This window comes from Lissotriton helveticus, chromosome 3_1 (assembly GCF_964261635.1).
Source record: "Lissotriton helveticus chromosome 3_1, aLisHel1.1, whole genome shotgun sequence".
Classification (NCBI taxonomy): domain Eukaryota; kingdom Metazoa; phylum Chordata; class Amphibia; order Caudata; family Salamandridae; genus Lissotriton; species Lissotriton helveticus.
The window spans coordinates 600,419,723-600,442,974 of NC_136061.1; the positions used below are offsets into that span (position 1 = coordinate 600,419,723).

Sequence of the window (23,252 nt, forward strand, 5' to 3'; positions counted from 1 at the left end):
TGCGTTCACCCTCTCCTCCGCTTCAACCTCGTCTTGTACAGTAGAAAAAGCAGAAACGCTGCCTGCGGTCACTGAGCATGAGTGAATTTTGGAAACTTTTGATTTCGTGTCTTTCGGATTCCCCAAACAGTAATTTGGGAATGCACTCGATTTGATAGCGGCTAGCCAATAGAAGCTGCGAATGGCCAATGATCAACCGCCACTGCCTTGGAGACTTCCGATCCGGTCTTTGGACTATTTGTTTGCGCACAGAATCCGCTTCCTAAGTATGTAAAAAGAGCCAGTCATGTCCTCCAGCTCGTTCTAAGGGTTTTAAAATGGTAACGGTTAATAGAAAGAAGACAGCAGGCAGCGCGGACCTGTAAAGTCTCAGATGCTCTTGCACATGCCCCTAAAAGCTACCAGAGAGCGCTTGGGAAGTCAGTCGTTGTTCCCCCAAAAAATGTCGGAGTTAGCCAGAAGCAAAGAAGAACTGGCATATTTATAAGAATGACTCCAAATGACCAGCGGGGCAAGATCAAGTGGGCATGAGACCAACCCTATGCCCAACCCCCCTCCACCCTCCGACCCTCAGTCACTCAAGATTCAGGGCCTGATGACATTCATCCATTTCCCAGATAGGCGCTACGCCTTTCACCAGCAGCACAGCCTGCGCATGCACACCGATTGGGTCACGCACCATCACTGCATTATTCTGATAGGTAGACCAATGACTTTCAAATCAGTGGCAACTCAACGCTGCCCTCTGTGTGGTCAGCTTACCCCTGGGTGCAGTTTGCGTGGCAAGGGTGGCACTCGTGGTCTTCATCCGCATACTTAAAAATAAAGCTGTTGGCCCCTTGCAGGCCATCAGGACACTTCTCTACACAGTTGGGGCCATCTTTAAAATGGGTGCATTTGGTGCAGTGGTCCGGTCCCTAAAGGGAGAAAGCAGAGGAGAGAAATACGAATAAGACAATAATAAAAGGTGACTTTCCACAATGGATAAACAGAAGATTTTTAGTACAGTCCATAATAATGTGATTAGCCTGCCCTTAGTCGTCCCAGTTCTTGCAAATATGGAAAAGAATGGAAGCACAGGGAGATATAGTAACTTCTGTGAATCATATAATCTATCCAAGTGGGAAAGATGGAAGTAAAACTCAAGCCTTCGGTCCCACGCTTGATAATGTGCCCATTAGCCACCAACGTAGCAGTGCCGCAGGCTGAACACAGGCTGTATTAGCCCACCTAGTCCCTTACGCTGATCGTTCGCAAGAGTAAAATTACTACTATTATGAAACTGAGCTGTTGTAAAGCAGGAAAGTACTAATAGAAAACTCCAAGTGAGGCAGTCATTTTTATTTTTAAAAACTAGTAAAAATATTTAAAAGGATCAACACTGATATGTATTTTGTGGCACAACTCGTCTAAGAAACCATTGGCAAAGCCACTGGGCCTGGCTATTGTAAGTCTATGTTTTATTGCAAACATAGGCAATTGACATTAAAAGTGTAAAAGTGATATAGAGTAGAAATCCTACATATGTGTAAGCAAAAAAATTAAAAGAAACACTGCAAAAATACATTGAATCAAAACAAATGAAACAAAACCAGAAATTAAAGCTGAAATTGGCCAGCCAGCCCTGGACATAAAGGAGACTAGTTTTTAGATGGATATGTATGAGCAAAATGCCTTCAATCACATTGAAGACAACCAATAGCTGACTGACGTGGCTAACTCATTGCCCCATGCTGTAGGATTTGGTAGGTGGAAGAGGAAAGAGAGTGAGGGAGAGAGAATTAGAGAGCGAGGTGTGTGTGTGTATATATATATATATATTTATATATGTTCACTGAAAAAAAAAAGGTTACATGGACGTTATAGTTAGGCTCAGATGTCACTCATACAAAACCAGAGAAATTGAGCAGTTATAGTTACCTGAGCTAACTATAACTTACGCCCCCACAATGCACAGCTTATGAACTTGCATATTACATCACTCATGACATGGTCAATGACATCCCTCATAATATCACTGATAACATCATCCAGTGAGTGTAAGTGTTTTATATGAATGTATGAGTGTTAACAATATGTACTAAGCCACTACAAAAGTGTAATTAGTATACTAGGTGTACTTCCAATGAGTGATACTACTTTTAACATATAATATGTGAGTGGCTGTATGTATTCGTGTGTGAGGGGTGAATGACTACATGGGAATGTGAGTGCCTGTATGAGTGGGTGTATGAGTAGCTGTGTAGGTGACTGAGTGACTGTTAGTGGCTGTACTGGTGAGTGAGTAGGTGTGTCCGTGGCTGTGTGGTTATGTGAGTGGGTGTGTGAGTGACTGTATGGGTGAGTGAGTTGGTGTCTGAATGGCTGTATGAATGAGTGACTGGGTGTGTAAGTGTATGGGTGAGTGAGGGCCTCTTTGACTGGGGGTTTGGTAACATGAGTAAGTGTGTGAGTGGCTGTATTGGAGAGTATATGTTTCTGTGAAGGGCTGTAAAGGTGAGTTAGCAGATGTGTGGCTACTTGTACAGATGTGTGAATGGGTTATGTAAGTGGTTGTCTGGGTGTGTGACTGGTTGTATAGGTGAGTGAGTGGCTACCTTGAGATTCTGTATGGGTGAGTGAGTGGGTGTCTGAGAGGCTGTATGGGTGAATATATATGTGTCTATTGGCTATATGGGTGAGTGTGGGTCTTGTGAGTGGCTGTATGGGTGAGTGACTAGTTGTATAAGTAGCTGTATAGGTGAGTGAGACTGTTGTGTGAGTGGCTTTATGGATGAGTAAGTGGATGTATGAGTACTTGTATGGGTCTCTGAATGGGTATGTGACTGGTTGGCTGATTGTCTGAGTGGACATACAACAGGTTGTATGGGGTGTGACTGAGTCTGTGGATGATGTAATCAGTGATGTCATCAGTGATGTCATTTGAGATGTAATCAGTGATGTTACTGACTATGTCATGACTCATCATTGATATAAATGATAATGATAATTGATAATGATAATTACTCACTTGTATAGCGCACGACTACCCGCAGGCATCTCGGCGCTTGTACAAATACCGCTGAGGAACCCTGCCTGGCCTTTCCCTGTGAGGTGCCCACTCCTGGGCACCCCCAAGGTAAAGCAGGCATACTAGCGTTGTTGGGGCCGTTGTGGAGAATAAGCAAGCTATTGCCCAGAGTTGCAGAGTGGGACTCATGTTTAGAATAGACACCGAGGCGAGAATTATCAGGTCCGAGGAAATTGAGCCCGAGACCCGCCGAAGCGGGAATTGAACCCTGGTCCCGGGCCAGACTTCTGCATCAGGGTCTGCCGCTCTAACCATTGAGCCACACTTCTCCACATACATATAATACGTAAGGTCATAAGCAGTGCATTGTGAGGGGGTAAGTTATAGTTAGCTGGGCTAACTATAACTGCTGAATTGCTCTGATTTTGTACAGCAAAATCTGAGCCTAACTATAATGTCCTTGTAACCTTTGGTCTTTTCAGTGAATTTCTAATGTTTTTTTAGCTAGTAGTCGCATTTGCAGAGTAGTGGAGAAAGGGGGTGGGGTCTCGACCAACTCTCGGCAATCCAGCCGTGCAGGAGCTACTGGAGGTAACTGGAGGGTTCTTGGCCCCCAGGGGTCTTCAGTACCCAAAGGGACTTCATCCCCCAATCAGTAGTGCGTTTGCAGAGTGGTGGAGAAAAGGGGGGCAGCCTCCGGCGACTTTCCAGGCAGGCTTTTTAATATATTTTAATTATATTAGGGGAGGGGTCCATTTGGCCCCCTTTCCTTGGCCGACTTTGGCCTCGGAGACCCCAGTCCCAAGCCTTTTTGAAATGGGGAGAGGGGCTGTGCGGTCCCCCACCAAGCCGATTTTGGCCCCCGGGGACCCCAGGGTCTGGCTTTTTTTTATTGGTTATTTTTTTATTTAGTTGAGGGGGCCTCCTCTTGGGCCGATTTCAACCCCAGTGACCCATTCCCGGGGCCTGGTTTACATTTTATAGGGGAGGGCGGGCAGTAAGGGCCCTTCCCTGGGCCAGTTTCAGCCCTGGGGCCAGGCCTTTTTTAGTTTTTTTTATTCTTTTACAGGAGGGGGGCCGTGCGCCCCACCTCAGGCCAATTTCAGCCTGCAGTCCCTGCCAGCTCCCTGCCTCCTTCAGGGAGCCAACATTGCTTTTAGACATAGGGAGCTGCTAAACATGTAGCTCACTCGGTATAAAAGCAATTCTGCTATGCTTCCAATAAGCAAGAGCATTTTTTATGCTCTCACTTGCTGAAAGCGGACCATTTGCTGTGGCTCGGCAGGAGTGGTAAAGATCCAGCTCAGCCACAGCAAGTTCTGGGGAGGGCACCCCACCCGGGACATAGCAGAGCTGGCCCTAGGGGTGGCGGTCCCCCGGGCCATCTATGGCTCCAGGAGGTGTGTCACGTTCCCCCCCTTTTCAAATTTGTAGGGTCTGCCATGGGTAGGTGGGGGTCCACAGGGCTGAGAACATTACAGAAAGAGGGCCACATGGCCCATCCCAATTTTTTAAAAAGAAGATGACCCTGCAGAGGTGGTGGTCCCCTGGGCTGGGTGAAGTCCGAGAGCCCCCGATATAAATACTTTAGTCTCATGGTCCCCTGGGCATGAGGGGGTTCAAGAAACCCCCCAATTTGTTTTTAAAATGTGGCCCTGGCAAGGTGGTGGTCCCGGGAGAAGTGGGGGAGGCCATACAGGCCTCTCCCACATAATTTCGCAGTATTTTTTATTTTTAAAAAGCTTTTTGGGTCTGTCTTGGTCCCTCTGGGACTCCAGGATGAACTTAATGGAATCAGGGTATTTCCACCATGCCACCTTTTCTTTTTTTGTGGGTCTTGGCTGAAGCTGAGTCCCAAGATGGCTGCCAACACTACCTGATTTAAATGCTGGCAGCCAATCAGAGCTCTGAATTTCCCTGCACAAACTCATTTTTTTCATGAAATAATCCTGACCACAGATATCATTAACTGTTTTTTTCAATTTTTCTAAAACTACTGAACAGATTTACACCAAATAACAAAAAGCACAATCAGCGAACCAAAAGCTATCTTTCTGTCAAATTTGGTCTAATTCCGTTCAGTGGTTCGGGCTGTAGCTGTGTTGACAGGTCCTTTGGGAATAAACATTGCAACTGCATCCTTTTTGTTTAACCCCATTTGTCTCAGCCAACGCTTCATAAATCACTCTGAGACTTTCCGGGTGCAACAAAATTCACTGGAGCCCTTTTTTTTGTAAAATTTCGTGACGATTTGTCAAACGATACTAAAGATATAGGCAAGTTAAAAACACTTTTCCTATGGAAACATGGTTCTACCTATAACTACCTACTGATGACAGCCAGTAGGATATATATGTATATATATTTCTTTTCACTGAAAAAAACAAAGCTTATAGGGACGTTCTAGTTAGACTCATATTCCACTCGTACAAAACCAGTGACATTCAGCAGTTCTGGTGTCTGGCAGTACCACTCAAAAGAGGAGGATGCAAAACTCTAGATTGAGGGGTGACAGTGGGCAGTCCCCAGTGGGTGGACCAACGGGTCAGGGGTTGCCAGCTTAGAGGTCAGAGCACACCAGGACTGACCCTGGTGATGCCAATTCTGGCATGCTCTATCAGAGGGACAGGGGTCGAAGACCATTGCTAGGCAGACTCTTGTACAACACTTTCAGTAAGTGTTTCCCTAGGGGCGTGGGGTAGTGGTCCCCCCCAGGAAGTACTGGCTTGCCAGGCACCTGGTCAGCCTAGGGGTACAGACCCTGGGTTGAAGGATCAGTCTCAGGTTACTACCCCTGAACTGGTGGAAGGGAGTGTGGAAAAAGGGTGCTACTCACATGGAGCTACCGACCCCCTGGCCCCCACTCTGAGGAACCCCAGAGGTTAGAGAGCCCTGGAAGGCCTGTGGAGTGGCCCTTCTCACTACAGCTTTCTGTAGCCACTTTGAGTTTCTGTGGACTGAGTTGTCATTGGGTTGGAGACAGAAGTCAAAAGGACCACATCACTTTCTCGGCCATTGTGACACTGTCTGCCTACTGGGATGCATCTGTGAGCAAAGTAGGGTTAGGAGCTGCATAGATGGGGTCCACAGGTGAGGAGAAGGATCCCCTATGGGTGGGCCCTGAGAGTATAAACAGAGGGATTCACATGGGTCCAGAGAGGCGTAGAACTGGAACGTGCCCATGCCGTTGCGGGCCAGGGTCAATGTTCTATCGCCCTAAGCAGGGACGCCCATCAAGGTATTGATTAGTCTGCCCTGATTTTAGGCTGGAAGGGGGCCGTGTTGGACCTGGCCCTTTTCGCAGGGTTAACCACAAACTTTTTGTCTTCCTCCACCTACTTTTGTGACCTTCTTTTTGTTGACTTTAGGACTTTGGACACTTTAACACTGCTGACCAGTGCTAGAGTGCATGTGCTCTGTGTGCAACATGGCATTTGGTTTCTCCATGATTGGCATATTTGATTTTGGAATAAATACAGAGTATAGTCCACTACATGTGCCAAGGGACTGTAAATCAAATGCTATTAGAGGGCCTGCAGCACTGATTGTGCCGCCCACATGAGTAGCCTTTCAAACATGTCCAGCCTGCCACTGTAGAGCCTGTGTGTGCAGTTTCAAACTGCCAGGTCGACCTGGCAAGTTCACCTTCTTGCCAGGCCCAAACCTTGCCTTTTATTACATGTAAGGCACTAAGGTAGGTTTTAGGTAGCCCCATGGGCAGCGGCAGTGTATTTAAAAGGTAGGACATGTGCTTTTACGTTTTACATGTCCTGGCAGTGAAAAAATTCTATATTTGTTTTTCAGCACAGCAAGGCCTATCTCTCTCATAGGTTAGCATTGGATCTTGCTTGTAACACTTTATAAGTGTATCTTTCAGTTGGGAGCAGATAAACAATTGTAGTTTGGTGTTCCTAGAATCACAATTTAAAAACACATCTTATTAGTGAAGTTGTTTTTTAAATCACAGGTCTGAAAATGACACTTTTAGAACATTGGCATTGTCTTACTTAACCATTCGGTGCCTCTGCCTGTCCCTAGAATACACATCTGGTTGGATGACAGTTGGGCTTTGTGAGTTCACTCTAGACAGTCACACACAAAAGGAGATGAGGTGTGTCCTGCATATCCTGATGGCAAATCACCCGGCTGAGGGGTCTTCCTAAGCTAGAGTGGTGGAAGGAGCTGACATTTGCACCTGAATAGGGCTGTGCATGTCCTCACACAAAGAGCTGCATACCCTACTATAAGTGTGTCTGGAGCCAGGGCAGGGTCTTGTTCACCACAAAGAACTTTCTTTGAAGTCTCCCTACTTCAAAGGCTAAAATAGTTATAGTACTGGAACTCTGACACATATACTCAGAACAATTCTGGACTGAGAACATTCTGCCAGGAAGAAGAGCTGTTGTGCTGACAGGAGGCCCTGCCACTTTGCTGCTTGCTTTGCTATGTTGGCCTGCTGATTCTTGCTTGAAAGCAAGAAGACTGGACTTTGCTCTCTACATCCTGCTTTTTAAAGTTTCTACAAGGGTTTGAGTTGAGCTTGCCACCTGTAGGAAGTCCCATGGCCATCAAAGACTGCAGCACCTGAGCTCCTCTGCTGAGACCCCTACTCTATCTACCAAGTGGTGCCAATTTTAGTTCTGGAACCTTGAAAGTGAGTTTCTCTGCTGAAAGAAGAAACCAACGCAATGACTCCAAGTGTGATTTTGGAACCAGCACAACTCGATGCATCACTACTGCCTCTACTGAAGCTATGGTCCTCGCTTGACTCATAGACCACGACTTACAACACAAGCATCTACCTTGCCGAAGCACCTTCGAAGTACCACTATTGTGTGATTCTTGAGCACCACTTCACTGAAGTCCGTGATTTTACTGCCCCTGCTTGATGCAGTGGAATCGACGCAGTGCGGCTTGGCTTTCAACGCTTCATTGACACCATACCACCATTGGAACTGACTCCTCACCGAGAGTGATGTATCACCTCCTGTGTGTAATGCATCGTCCCTGATCGCTGACTTCATCGACACTGCACCGCAGTAAGGAAGCGACGCATCACTTGCTACAGTGATGCCTCACATCCTTTGCATCTGGCATCATCTTTAACTTTTGATGCATTCAAGTCACTGTACTGGGGTCTGCGTGACTCCTGTATCCGGCCGGCCTGCATCGTGGATTGACTTAACTTGTGGATTTGTCCCGGTCTAGCGTGACGAGATAGCCCCAGTTGGAGCTATTGTTTTCTAAGAGCTATAACTTTATTAAATATTTGAAATTCATATCTTGACTTGCGTGTGTTGGATTTTTGTCATTTTATTCAGATAAATATTGACTATTGTTCTAAACTGGTGTGGAGTACTGTAGTTGTGTTTTCACTGTGTTATTGTGTGTGTGTACAAATACTTTACACATTGCCTCTGGGGATAAGCCTGCCTGCTCTTGCCAAGCTACCAAGGGGGTGAGCATGGGTTATCTGTAGTGTGTAACTGACTTACCCTGACTAGAATAGTGGGTCTATACTTGGACATGGTGCATACCTCTGACCAATTGTTAGACCCCATTTCCAACAATATATATGAGAGCGAGAGAGATACAGTGTGACTGTGTGTGTGTGTGTGTGTACTAAACACCATGCAAATGTGCCCTGATATCAACAGAAGTGATGCCACAACTCTCTCATATCCCTCACTGTCATGGCATGGACCACTTTCACAGTCAAAGCTACAATACATCCCTATGAGCACCCTGATAGAGTTTCTTGACCCTGTACATCAAATAAAGAAAACATATGCTTACTTAGAAACATTAAAAGAGCATTTAAAATCTCATGTTATGTTTTGTGAATCTACCTATAGGGAGGTATTTGAGCTTGGAAATGGCACAGATTGTCAGTATTTTAAACAAACATACCCACGTGCAAAAACTGAAGACTTCATGCTCAAAATCTTTATTGCTTTTTATGGTAGGATAATAGACCATGCAAAAAAGAGCACCTAAAAGGTACACAAAAAATCGCAAAACAATAATAGGATAAATCTACCTATACAAATACAATTCCTATGTAACACTTTAAATATAAGGGGGAAAGAAACAACTTGAATAGAAATAAAACGAAAGAGAGCTAACCATTTCTGGTTCAAATATCTTAAATATTAACAGCACATGTAACATATAACTAAAACTTAATTATAAATATACTGCTATCTAATCATCAGTAGGTTTCCAAAACCAGGGATAAGTAGATGTAACTAAACAACACCTGAAAGAGTTAAATTAGATCCTTGTCTAGTAAAAAGTATCCATAACCACCACAAATGGATTTATTATAACAAAGCAATTTTACAATTAGTAGTAGTAATTGATTTTAAAGTAACAGAAATCAGAAAGTTGAGTAGTTTGTTATTTAAATCAGACATATTTGTGGATCATGAACTACATTTACGAATCACCATATCATGAAAAAGATTATCTGAAATTTAAAAAATGTTTGTAACGATATCCTAAATTTCCCTCCAAAACGTAGAAACAGTATTACAATCATGTAATATATGTCTAAGAGAACCAGGATTCAGATTGCAATACCAACCAATTTGAGAATCTAAAAGCTTTGTGTTGTATAACTTTAAAGGAGTCCATAAACAAATAGTATAAATGAATTGGTTTGGTATAAAGTAACAGGAAACTAACCAGAAATATTATTCATCCATATTTTCTTTCATACATCCTGAGAAACAGATTAGTCTAGCTCATTATTTCAATTAGTAGAAAGAGTTAATATTATCCCCTGAAAAATTTAGATTTTTTTTGGGATAAAACTTTAAAACAGCATATGGAAATACAGCTATCGTTTGAGTATAAATTTATAAATTCTATGTGGCACTCTTCGATAAATTATTAAGAAGGGAATCAAGGATGGAATTACATAACAGTACATATTTGGAACTATTCGAGGGAGGTAAAATAAAAACTTTTTGAAGTTCATCAAAAGTTTAAAAAGTATTATTATGATATATATCTTGTAAATAAAAAATACCAGGTCTCTTCCCGGGTTGTCAACATTTTGCGGTTCAAGCAGGTTTCATTAATGGGTTATACCATAACGACAGATTTGAAGTATTTGAAATAGGAGACTGAAACAGACAGTCTAAGTCCTTTAATATTAGTTTTGTAGATTTAAAAATGGTGGATAATTTTAGTAAATTCATAAAATTGGAAATAGTAAATAATGCAGGTAAAGGGAAGGGTGATACCAATCCACATTCAATGAGAAGCCACGAAGGTGACATTTAGAGGCCGGCATAATTGAACTAAAAATAACCTTGTTTGAAAATAAAAGCTTTATGATATTTAAGAAAATTGATAAGCCAAAACCTTCATCAATCTATGCAACTTTCAAATTTTTGTAACTTAACGAGGAGTTTAGCTGTTCCAAATAAATTAAGATATGAGTTTATCTACATTATTATATGACTGGAGAGGTAGTTGAGTAGGTATCACAGAAAGGAAGTAAAAGAATGCATTTACAATAATTGATTGTTTACTAGTGTAAGAAACAAGGCTACCAAAATATTTAAGTTTTTCTTTTGGTGATATTATATTGGTGTTGGTAAGCATATCAGGGGTACAGTGAACATTGAGGAAAAAATCTGTTTTATAAGTGTTTAATACCATAAGACTTGACTGCCGTTTAGCATTTAATACCAAACATCAATCATGAACCGGTCTTGTGGTAAAACTCACAGAAAGCACTTCAGAACTTTGAATACAAAATACTGTTACTTTGCTGAAACGGATAAGAATGTCTTGTACAGGAATACTTTATATAGTATTGCTGCAGTTTTGCTGAAACTGATGAAAGAAAATATTGTACAGGAAATGTTTTATATAGCCAATCGAAATGTATCACAAATGTTCCATATGCAACTGTGAAGCGCTCTGATACCCAAGGGTCAAGTCTGCGCTATACAAAACTCTATAAATAAAAATAAATAAATAAATAAATAAAAAGTGTCGCCTGAAACCCGAGAGTACATTTGAATTATGTTTAGCAGAGGAGGAATGGAAGATTCAGGTTTACTTATATATAAAACAGGACATGGTCAGCATAGGCTGACGTTTTTCTAGAAACACCCTAAATAATGAGGCCTTCTATTTCAATCGAATCTCTGATTGCAGAGAGCAAAGGTTCAATAGCAAGAAGAAAAGGCAATGATGATAAGGGACATCCTTGTCTAGTGCCTCTAAAAAGGTAAACAATATTAGAGATTTGGCCTTTAATGAAAAGTTTGACAGATGGACCTGAATAAAGAGATGATATCATGATAATAAATTAACTGTCAATATTAAATGCAGAAAAGGTATGAAATAAATAAAGACAAAAGACTGTATCAAAAGCTTTTCAGCACCAAGTGCTTGGACTACAGAAGGAAAAGAAAATGATGGACCAGCTTCTATCACATGGAAGAATACCTTAGTGCACTAAGTGCCATGAAACCAGATTGATCAACATGAATAACAGTGTCAAGGATAGAGAACCAGATTTGCTTGCTAGAATTTTTTGCATAAAGCTTACAGTCCTGATTAATTGAATATATTTGATGATAATTTGATACTTTGGTGGGATCTTTGTTGGGTTTCAGGAGAAGGATAATTAAGGCTTCAGTGAAGGATCCTGAAGTTAATTTTAAAATACTAAAGTGAGTAAATAAGTTGAGTAGATGAGGTAATAGAAGAGGAGAAACTTCTTCATTCTTCATAAATTTCAGCCACAAAACCATCAGGACCAGGAAATTTAATAGATTTTAGGGATCTAATGGGTGGCTCAATCTCTTCTATCGTGATTGGTAAATCCAGTTTATCTCTAACTGGTTGACAAATTTTAGGTAAACCACAAGACTCCAAAAATGTATCAATATTATGGGTATCAGTAGATGGAGGATAACTCTATAAAGTTGGATAATAATCAAAACATTCATTAACAATGTCTTTGTGTTTTAGTGTAATTTTTTCCATTTGGACCATGTATTGCATTGATTTTATTCTTATCTTTTTTTATAGGAAGATACTTTGCTTCAAGCCATCCAAATCTATTAGCGCTGAAACAAAATTTAGCCTTATTAATAGAAATTTGAATGTCAGTCATTTTACTTAACAGCTAGTTTAATTAATAACAGAGTTTATCACAGAGTTTTTTTAAGTGATATCATTGGAAGTGATAAAGAGGTGCTCATTGTTAGCTATTTGTTTGTCCAGCTCTTTGAGTTTAGAGTCAAATGATTCATTATCATGTGTCATAACAGATATGGTTACACCTTTGAGGTAAGCTTTGAATGCATCCCAATGATTTACAATTAAAGTAGAGCCCTCTAGATTAAAAGAAAAAATAGTCAAGTATTGCAGATAAAAGTTTTAGTTTATTAGTGACATTGAGGGCAACATTCACATTCATATGCCATCTACGTTGAGACTGCTGAGTGGAATCAAGTTGTAAAACAAAAGAAATAAGCGCATGGTCATAAATATCAATATTATGAACAATAGGGTCAGACGTTGAATTAATTAATTGATGGATATTAATAAATAATGGATACAGGAATAAGAATTATGAGGATTGAAAAAAAATGTAAACTGTTGGATGAGGTAAGTGCCAAACAACTACTTGTTTGGTAGTTTTTAAAAAAGGATTAGAGAGTATAAAAAGCTTTGGGAGGACAATATTTAGTTAAAGATGTTCTGATTAATAGGAATCACATATTAGATTAAAATCACCTCCAATAACAAGCGGAACATTCCATAATTTGAGAACGTCCGATGTATAAAGGAACAAAAATTGTGGATAATCAGTTGTTGGACTATAAATATTAACCAAATATAAAACGGTATTATCAGTTTTCATTTTGACTCCAAGATATCAACCATCTGCATCAGAATATTTATTTCGTATTTGGAGGTGAACTTTTCTGGCAAAAAGAACAGCAGCTCCATGGCAGGGGAAGAAAGAACATTACCGAACCTTTTCTTATTCATGTATGATAAAGTTGTAACATCTATATGTGTCTCTTGGAGTAAACAAATATTTGCTAAATGTCTTGCCAAGTAATCAAAATTTTTCATATGTTTAAAAGGGTGTCTTAAACCTTTAACATTAAAGGAATTAATGACTTAGAAAAGTATGAAAGAAAAAAAGGATAATCTGTAAATGTAAAAAGTAGCAATAGAAATAAAAGGAAAGAGGAAAAGAAAAGACAAGGACAAACATGAAAAAGACAGCATATAAGCACATGCTTGTGGAAGAGTGACCATCAGAGACAATGCCCTAAAAGAAACTCCTAAACTAGGCTAGCTATAAGAAAATATTAAAACAAAAGATTCAAGTATCAGTCTCATTAGCATCCAGGGAAAGCAGAGACTGTTGATTAAAAAAGGCATGAAGATCATCCGGACGTTGAAATTACTAGGGGAAATCATCTTTCCAAATTCTCATAGTAGATGGATCAAAAAGGCCGTATTTAAAACCAGATCTCCTTACTCTTGGTCTAAGCACTGTAAATTATTTGCGGATATAAACTGTTTCCTTGGTAAAGTCTTGATGGAGACAAATTTTGTTACCATAAACCATAAGCAGCGGAATCTCTCTTGCCACTTTCTGGGTCATCACGAAATGATGATGATGCAGTACTTTAAAGATCATTTGACGAGGTTTGGTATGACTTGGTTTGTCATGTGAAGGAATTCTGTGTGCTGTATCAATTTCCAATTTTTCTGGGAACTTTAGAAGCAGAAGACCAGGTAAGAAGTTTTCCGGATAACACCTACAGTTATTGCCCTCGACTTCTTCTGGCAAATTAAAAATGCTCAAGTTATACTGCCAATTGCGGTTTTCTAAATCTCGTAATACATAACTCAGAGGAACAGCCTTTGCTGTGATTCGCATAATACTATCAATGTTTGATTCATTACCCTGAATTTTTATTGCGGTACCAGAGACATTCATAGAAAGACTTGCCATATCTTAACACACATTTTTAATTTCTGATGCAGTATTGTCCATATTAGAATGAATAGCTTGTACTTCTTCCAATAATGTAGATAAAGGAGGTTCATTAGGATACACAAACTTTGACTTGACTGGAGAAGTTCTCTGTTTGCGTTTATTATTAATGATATGTACATTTTCCTCCTCCATTTTAATACAATAAAAAAAGTAAAGAAAACAGAAAATAAATGATAAAGGAATTAAAAAATGTCACAGCGATAGCAGAGGGCGCAACAGTTACAACCAGCTGTGGTAGTGGTGTAAGCCTCAGCCGCGCCCTTTCCTCGAAGCAGCTCCACCCTGTTGACAGGAACTTCGGTAGCAGTATGAAGGGGAGACCAGTGATGAGCTCAGGAGGGATTACACAGTGTAAATAAACAGAAACCCACAAGTTAAGGTATCTCCGCGGAGCGCTGATTAAACTCAACAACAGGAGGTAAAAAGAATGAGGCAATGCTAGCCTACAGTACGCTTTAATATTGTCGATAAAATGGGTGACAGGGACAGGGACAGCTAGCGTGAGGCAGCCATCTTGTTTCACTCGCTCATGCGACTCCCACAAAAGCTGAAGACTTAATTGAGCAAATATATTGTCCTTGATTTATTTTTCCAACTAAAGCTATTAGTGTTTGTGTACTTGATTCTTTCTAGAGTTTTTTTATCAATAAAAGCACAAAACTGTATTCTTCAACCAATCAGAGACATTTACACTGACACTTTAAATGGTGAACAGATTCTTCAGCAGGTCAGAGCTCTAAAGAGAACACCTTCTTGCCCATCTCTGACTTAAAAAGAAACATGGATTCTGCCCGTGGGGTTAAACACTCTTTGAGGCCACACTACAACAGTGTGCTGCAGCCTAGAGTGGTTGCATTTGCAAACATTAAGATGGTGTAATGACTCCACCTCGGCTTCCACAGCTCTCTAACATTTTTGGTGGGTTATCAGGTGGGGGAAAGATGGGGCAATATTCCTCAGTTTCTTTGTTTTTTAGGGGGCCTGTGCTGCAAAATTCTTATTTTGCAGCATGTTGGCCATTTTTATCATGACAACTAACATGATTTTAAGCACTAGATGGCACGAGATACTGACATGTGGGGTGAACATTAATTTTCATGTATGGTCTATAGACTGGAAAACCTTCTCCCGCACATAGATGGAACTCCATGCACTCATGTACACGCCCGACTTGTGCCATGGAAAAAATGCAGCACGGCTCACGCATGACTGAACTTCAATGTTTGGCTCAACACATTTAAAAAGTCTGTGGTTTACAAGAAATGTCCCTACACTTAATGAGTATGCATTTCACCCAGACTGTTATGGTTAGGAAAAGCAGAACTAAAGCTTTCTATGATGCTAAACCTCCTCCTCCAAGCAGTGGATGAAAAATCAGTGAATACATGAAGACCCGTGGCACAGAAACTGTAGTGTTTGAACAAAGAGAAAGAGGGCTGTAAACTACATGTTGTCAGTGGTCATGCAGCAGGTAAAGACAGTGGTAGACTTTTAAGGATTCGCCATGAATATATTTGTATCTTACTGGGCCATGGCAGGTGACCATGTATTCATCCATCTTCTCACACTGTAGATCACATTCGACACATTGGGTTCCATTAGCAAACTCGCGGAATTCCCTGCAAAGATAAATATTGAGTAAGCAGAGGTTTGAAAGGGTTTGGAGAAAGGTGACATAAGCAGGTGTTTCAATATGCTAATATTTGTAGCTCTGTCTTTCTTAACTGTTGACGTTTCTGGTGTTATTGTTGATATCTAAGCCACATGAGGTCCCATTTCCCTGCTAATGAAAAAAAAACATAACTGTCTAACCTACTTGTTGCTCAGCCAATCTATGGCCACAAAAGAAAAAACATAGCCAGACTGATGTTCAGAAAATAACGTATAAACAGTGTCACTGACATTTTGTGATTCTGCTGCGTTTTTCGCATAATTATGGACATGCCACATTTGCCACATAATCCATTATCTGCTGCAAAATCTGTTGATATTAACAAACAAAAAAGGTTTGTTTCTACTTTCTAGCATATTAGCACATAGGGATTATTGCTGTATTTGGGTACTAATTGATACTAACAAGGTGAAATATTTTCCTCAACAGTGTTTTCAGGTGTATAAATTCCAAAATAGTGCGGTTACACTAATACCAAATGTGCCACATTAGACTTAATAATTTGCATTTTCTTGATGCATAATTTAGTCAACCTTGCTGCATAATTTGGCCCTCTTCTGCCGCTTAATTTCAGTGGCCCTGCAAATTCATATAGAAGTATTTATGGTGCAGACTGCAAGATAAGAAATATTATTCTTCTGTGATGAGGCAGCATCTTAAATACAAAGGCTTAATCAGCATATTGGAACCAGATTTTAAACTTCAAGGGAAACATGATATTCCCTCAAAAGTAACAAATTAAACTGATGGGTGTGTTATAAAGCCTAGGTTGTTTCATGCCATTTAGTGACAAACTTAAGCTGTGCTAGGCAAATATCTTTTGGATGAATCACGAACCACCAACATTGCTAAGACATTGTGAGTCCATTTTTTTCAAGGCATTTCCTGTCACAAGAAAAAAGTATTTAACACATTGACATCATAAAATAAAGAATTTCCCTTTTTATTAGGGGCGGGATTTAAATAGGTTAAAAAAGTTCTGTTAAATATTCCACATGTTATGTAAAAGTGTTAAACGGATTAAAATTAAAAGGTCAAATTTGTTTAAGCGTGATACATAGCTGTGTAGAATGCAAATAAACATTTTCATGGCACTGCAAAGTGCATAATGCATGATTTTCAATCGAATAACTTATTAAATAAATATTTTTAGTAATTTCAACTTTGAAGAAATTCTTGAAAAGGCTGTTAACCAATTACACGTTTAAAAAAACACAACATTAGAAAGGTTTCTAGAGTTTATATTACAACTTTTAAAATCCTAGTTAACAGTTATAAATCTGAATTCAAATCCAAATTCTAAAAAATTTCTAAATTTGTGAACTATGAATAACAGCTTACAAAAAACCCTACATATGTTTAACTAATTGCAAGTTTGAACAACATTTTAAACATTTAATTAAAAAATATATAAATACAAACACAAAAATGTTTAAACAATTATAACATTTAAATTGTATTTAAAGGTGTTAGGACATTTTCAGCAACAATGGTAACAACTGTTCATTTTAAATATTCCAAAATTGTAATCCAAAACATTAATGATAATTAATAAAGTAGATGTAAATGTATTTTAAAACGTTGTAATGTTAAAACGAGACATACAGCATTTTAAAAGTAAACATACAATTTATTGCATCTGAAATAGTCTAAGGAATGTGTAACCGTTTTGAAAAACTGAAAAATACTTGAAAATGTGTATTTCACAATTGCAAAAACTATTAAGAAATCTTTCAAACTAGTTAGCAATTTTTTTTAACTTTTTTGCAATACCTAAATGTTGATATGTCACATGTATAAAGTGCAAGTGTGTTTAAAAACATTTTTTTCTGATATTTCTAAAAGAAGTTACATTTTGGTAAAATGACTAAAGCATTTGCCCCACATGTGTGGAACAAAATTAAAATGAAAAGGTTTGCAAGATCAAACCTGTACTGACTTGCGAGCAAATCTCCCCTGCTCTCCACTGAAGTATCCTAGAACTACCTGTAGAATAGCCTCAGACATCTCGAGGGAGGGGTGAGATCGCCAGTCTGTTTTCATGTGGCGAATGAAGATGGCCAAGGATTTTTTAATGACTGAATGTGAAACCCGGGTTTTACTAATGTCTGAAAGTCACAAAGTTAAAATACAAATATTCTTCTCATACACATTCAATACAGCATTGCCAGCATTGCTTGGACCTTTTCTGCCTAGCAAAATCTTCCTTAGTTTCCGAAATATTGCTCTAACCTGCTTTATGTTCCTTATGCTAATGCTTGTAATGCCCAAATTCATAATATGCAAGATCGATATCTCAGTTTGGATGCCTTGGAAATACCAAGCCAGTCTGAGGCCATGAATCTCCCCTCCCGAATTTGTGCATTACCTATATCCAACAGGTATTTGGTCCTGTTTGATAATGACTGACTTCAGAAGGGCAGGTCATTGGATGAAAGCAAATTGTGGTATAATTTACACCTCACAATTCTATGTACTGTTAGCACACCTAATATAAGTAATTGCACAGAGGTAGTTGCAGCAAAAGAGAATCTTGCAGCAGCTGCCATTTCAAATGATATTAATGTTGAGTTGGAACATAGCAGGTTACAAGCCAAATTAGGGTTTGAAAATTGGATAGAATGTATTCCATTGTATGATATAATTCTATTGCAGGAATCCTGGGCTACATCGGATGTGTTTTGTGAATGTTTTTCTGGTTACTCTACTCCTGCTGTTGCTTAGCGGGCCAAGGGTGGGCTTTCTGATGGTTCAGAACGAGCCTGGCCTGTTCTATCTCACCTTTTTTTCACAAGAGCAGTTTAGCACAAGCCTTTATTATTGTTGGCCTAGGAATTTCAGTATTATAATTAATTTCAGCAAAAATAATTGTATTAATAAGAACAATCCGAATTTTGTAGCACTGTTCGACCTCATAGGGGATCTTGATCTTAAACATGCTGAGAAAAGAAATGGATTTTGTTTAACAGTGGGGGATGACTTTAACACAACATTAAGGGATATCCTTCTGGGAAATAAGAACAATCTGTTTGAGCCCATTTGTTTAGAAGGGGTTGTTCAAGGAATGGACCAAAGAGGATGAGCGCTCCATTCCCATCTGATTGATTTTGATCTTTGTAATGCTATGGGTGTGGTGAACCCGCATACTCCATGGCTGTCAAATATACTGGGGTGGGGGGCACATGCTACTATTATTAATTATATTTTTCTTTCAAGGTCTCTGTTGAACTTGGTTGTGTTAAAGGTTAGACTGAAAATGTCAACATTATCGGCACCATCTTGCTCTCCTTGGGCCCATTCGTGCGCGTAAGCGGCAGCCATTTTGTGCACCATGGCCTCCCTGCCCCTCGCCGATAGCCAGCGTCTCTCTCTCTCTCTCTCTCTCTCGACCTCGCAGGCAAACCCCCCGCGCACTGACAACCCCCCCTCCGCTCTCACATGTCTTGGGTCATAAACCCCTCTTCAGCGCGGCTCTGCCTCGGAACCCCATCCTGTTCCCAGCGCGACACTTCCCTTCATTCCTTTCATGGTCCCAGGCCCTCTTTGATACAAAACCCCTTTTCCTGTGTGCCCGTTTGTCTTCCTCATTCCCAGGCCGACACCTAGCTCTGCCGATACTGTTCCTTGCCCCCCCCCGTACAGTAGAAAGCTTCCCTCATCAAAGGACCCCCGAGTTGATCAAAGCCCTCACCCTATGAGATCCGACCAAATCCCCACATTCCATGAATCGGCGGAATGACCAGCTGCGCGGTAATCATCACCTGTTATGACCGGGGTGAGGACTTCAACTGTAAATGTGTGTGGGAACGGGTATGAAGGGGAGATTCGGAGGATATCCCTCCGTACATCAAAGCATTACCAAGGATGTGTTGTATGTAATAAAGCAATAAACTTGTGTATAAGAGGCCAGGCCTCAGAGATGCAGTTAGAGCACCTCGTGACGATACTTGCTGTCCGAACTGAAGTGTTCTCCTCCGGAGAGAATAAAAACCCTTGTTTCCTGCCTTCCAGTCTCCAGCGCCTGCCTCTTCATTGATTAAATATCTTGTGGGTTTAGGAGGCGACACCGCCGGGCAATACTTAAGGATCTTTTTATCTGATCGGTAGCCTGACCTTTAACAGTTGTTGATGGTTCAGTAGATTATTCTGTATCCATCAACCATAACACCCTAGCCATTACTTTATGGAGGCCTATGGAAAGCTCTAAGAGGTTAGGGGGCGTCTCTGAGACTTATTCCACCAAGTATTGGGGAGAATACTAGTATACCAGTTTGGTGCTCAATTAAAATGGATGAGCTCTTAAGGAAACTCTGTGTTAGCCATCTGGCCCTGATGTTTTGGTATCTTATCTGTCCCAAAGACAGGTGCGGCTTGTCTATGTGGGTGGAAGGGCCCCGCCCTGCCCCCTTTTCCCCCATAGGAACAGTGTCTGTCAGGCTGAACAAAAGTCAGCCTGACAGACACTATTCACTTTCAGTTTAAGCAGCCAGGAGACACACATGCGCATTTAGCACTGGCTCCTGGCTGCCTAAACTGAACTTTGCTGGGCTGAGAAAGTCACAGCTCCGTTGAGCATGACTTTCTCAGCTCAGCAAAGGTTGCTGTGGCCTTCCCCTCAGTGATGAGGGATGGCGTCACTGATTGCCTTGCACCGGGGCACTTCAGTTTTAAGCCCTGAAGTGCCCAGGGTCGAGTGTCAATCAGTGTCACTTCAATACAGAGTGGGGTGGGGTCAGTAGTGCCCCATACTCCATCCCGCTCTGTGATGACGATAGGACTGCTGCCTTCCCTCATTGGTTGACCTTAGGTCAGCCAATGAGAGAAGGCAGCAGTCCCAAGCCTCCTGGAACCTACGAGGCAGCGCAGAGCTGGCTGTAGGTAAGTGTGATTTATTTTCATTTTACATTGTTTAGTGCGTGCGTGCGTGTATGAATGTGTGGGAAAGAGTGTTGTGAATGAATGTGTGTGTGTGTGTGTGTGTGTGTGTGTGTGTGTGTGTGTGTGTGTGTGTGTGTGTGTGTGTGCGCCTGGTTGTGCGTGTTATGTGTATGTGAGCATCTGTGTGTGTCCCGTCCGCCCCCCTCCACCAAAACGTACCGGCCGCCACTGCCCAAAGAGTGCTCGAGTGGTGCCCAGGCTAATGTCAGATTGGAATCTGTAATGAGGGAAGCTCTAATGAAACCATGGAAATCCAGATGTGACACACAGACCTTTTGGTTCATTGGAACCTGTTGGTTACCTCATAAATGCCTCAGGGAAGCCCTACATGCCAGTCCCAAAGATAGGGGCTTGACTGCGGATTGTTGCAGGACTTGTGAGCAGGCCTTGAGGCAAAGGGAAATGCAGATCGACATTTGGTGCAAATTGGGTTCTGCGTGTAAAACTTAAAATACTAGTCTGTTTTGTCAAACAGTGAATGATAATAATTTGTTCAATTGCAGTAAACATACTAATTATGCAAATATAACCTTGGATCAGTCGGTGGAACATTTCTCTAAAATATACAATCCAACTAACTTTGCAACAATGGTGGTAGATATTCCTAACACCCGCTATCCTATTAACTTAGTTCTTCCTGAGTGAGGTTATCGAGGCCATATGCAGCAGCCATGCTAATAAGCCCCCTGGCCCAGATTAGGTTCTTATGGACCTTTATAAGGCTAATTTAAAATTATGCTCACCCTCATTTACTAATTTTATCAATACTGCCTGCACCTCTGGATTTCCTTATACCTGTCACTATGCAATTATTGCACCTATTTTCAAGAAGGGTAATCATGCTAGCCCTAGTTGTTACCATCCTATTTCACTGCTGGATTTGGTTGTAAAGGTTATGGGCAGGGTGATGCTAAACCGTCTTACTACTTGGATGACCGATAATCAAATTATATCCATGGTGCATTATGGGTTCTGTGAGGGTCATAGGTAGGATTGAACAGTGTCTCAATCTTTCTTTATCATTTGATCAGCAGATACATTCATGCTAAGTATAGTTCCATCTAACTGGCATTCATGGACCATTCCTGTGCCTTTGACAGCGTTGTGAGATCTAAAATGTGAGAAAAGCTGGAGAACTTAGGAGTTGATAAGGGCATTGTTACTTTTTTGAGAGCTTGCCGCACCAATCTTGAAGCATCTGTCAGATATTGTCTGAATGGCAAATGTTCTGTCCCCCACCAGCCTATCTCGTGGGTGAGACAGGGGTGTGTGTGTGTGCCCCTATTTTATTCCTGCTGTTTATTAACAGACTTGAAACGGCCCTAACCAAGGTGTATGTGGACATACCCATGGTTAAGAGTAAAACGATTCCCGTATTACTGTATGTATGCAGATGATATTGTTTTGATGGCAAGAACTTCTAATAAGCTTACACTTTTAATTGATACGTTTGTTGATGTTCTGGATAATTTAAATCTTAAAACTAATTTAACCAAAACCTTTCTTATGGCACGTGGACCCAAGAATCTCAAGTCTCGTAGTTGGACCTTACAAAGCAAGCCAATTTCTAGAATTCATGAATTTCAGCACTGAGAGCTAACCTTTGACTCACAAGGATCATGGGCTCCCTGCCTATCCAAACAAATACTGAGATTCTTTAACAGCGTTGGGTTCTTATTTAACTTGACTTCCTCTATTGGAAGTAAACCAATTAGTCCACTACTAGAGATTTACAAAACACAGTGTTTACCGGTTTTAACCTACGGCTCAGATGTGTCGGGTTATAAGAATGTAAGCACGTGCAGAAAGAGGAGAATCGGGTCTGTAGATGAATCTTGGGCCTACCAGTTAGCTGCCCTCTGTTTGCCATTCATGAAAGGTTGAGCCTTGCACATGTGAAAGATTTGATCAACATCGCCCCATTGCTGCTATTCTGTTCAATATGGTGGAACCCCCTAGGCCACCTTCAACAGGGAGATTATTAAGGATTGCCCATTTTAGGAATTAGGGACCTGGATTCCATGGCTTTCCTATTTTCGACTTACACTGATAAATTGAGCAAGCCCACATATTTTTCAAGCCCTTGGGCTTTAAACAAAACTGATAAAGGGTGGATAAAAGCAAATTATATAGCTCTATGGAGGGAAACTGTGGAACTAGCTAAAAGTTCTGATTTTAAGCACCTGATAGGTTGTACAACTGTACAACTATGGACAAGGACCGTATCTGGACATGGTGGATAACACCTTGGAATGTATCCTCTTAACCACGTTTAGATTTAGAATCATTCAAAGTTATTTGTGCTTCCCCTTAGGCCAGTTTGACATGTCTTCTATCATGATCTGCCCAGGCAACAAGCAATCTACCCAAACCTTACTCCACTTTCTCTTTTTCTGTAAATTTTCTGTATATACAAAACACGTTTAATCCCATTACTAAGAAGGCCTGGTTTTGTTACCTGCAAGCCTGCACTACAATTTATTCAGCATCTTAGTTCGCCCTTAATGTGCTCTATTGTGTGCTCCTTTTTTAAAATATGCCTTTTCTCATAGGAATAAAATGTTTTAATTTCTTATCAT

At 40.7% G+C, this 23,252-nt stretch overlaps 1 protein-coding gene across 1 annotated transcript in view; it reads right to left on the minus strand.

Annotated features, from left to right (window-relative positions):
• Positions 1-23,252, minus strand: part of ERBB4 (erb-b2 receptor tyrosine kinase 4) — a 1,576,940-nt gene that overhangs the window by 599,275 nt on the left and 954,413 nt on the right. The window contains exons 13-14 of the mRNA XM_078682001.1: positions 15,589-15,682; positions 763-917 (exon numbers count right to left, since the gene is read on the minus strand). Coding sequence (XP_078538127.1) covers positions 763-917; positions 15,589-15,682 — 249 coding nt within the window. The remainder of the gene's footprint in view (positions 1-762; positions 918-15,588; positions 15,683-23,252) is intronic.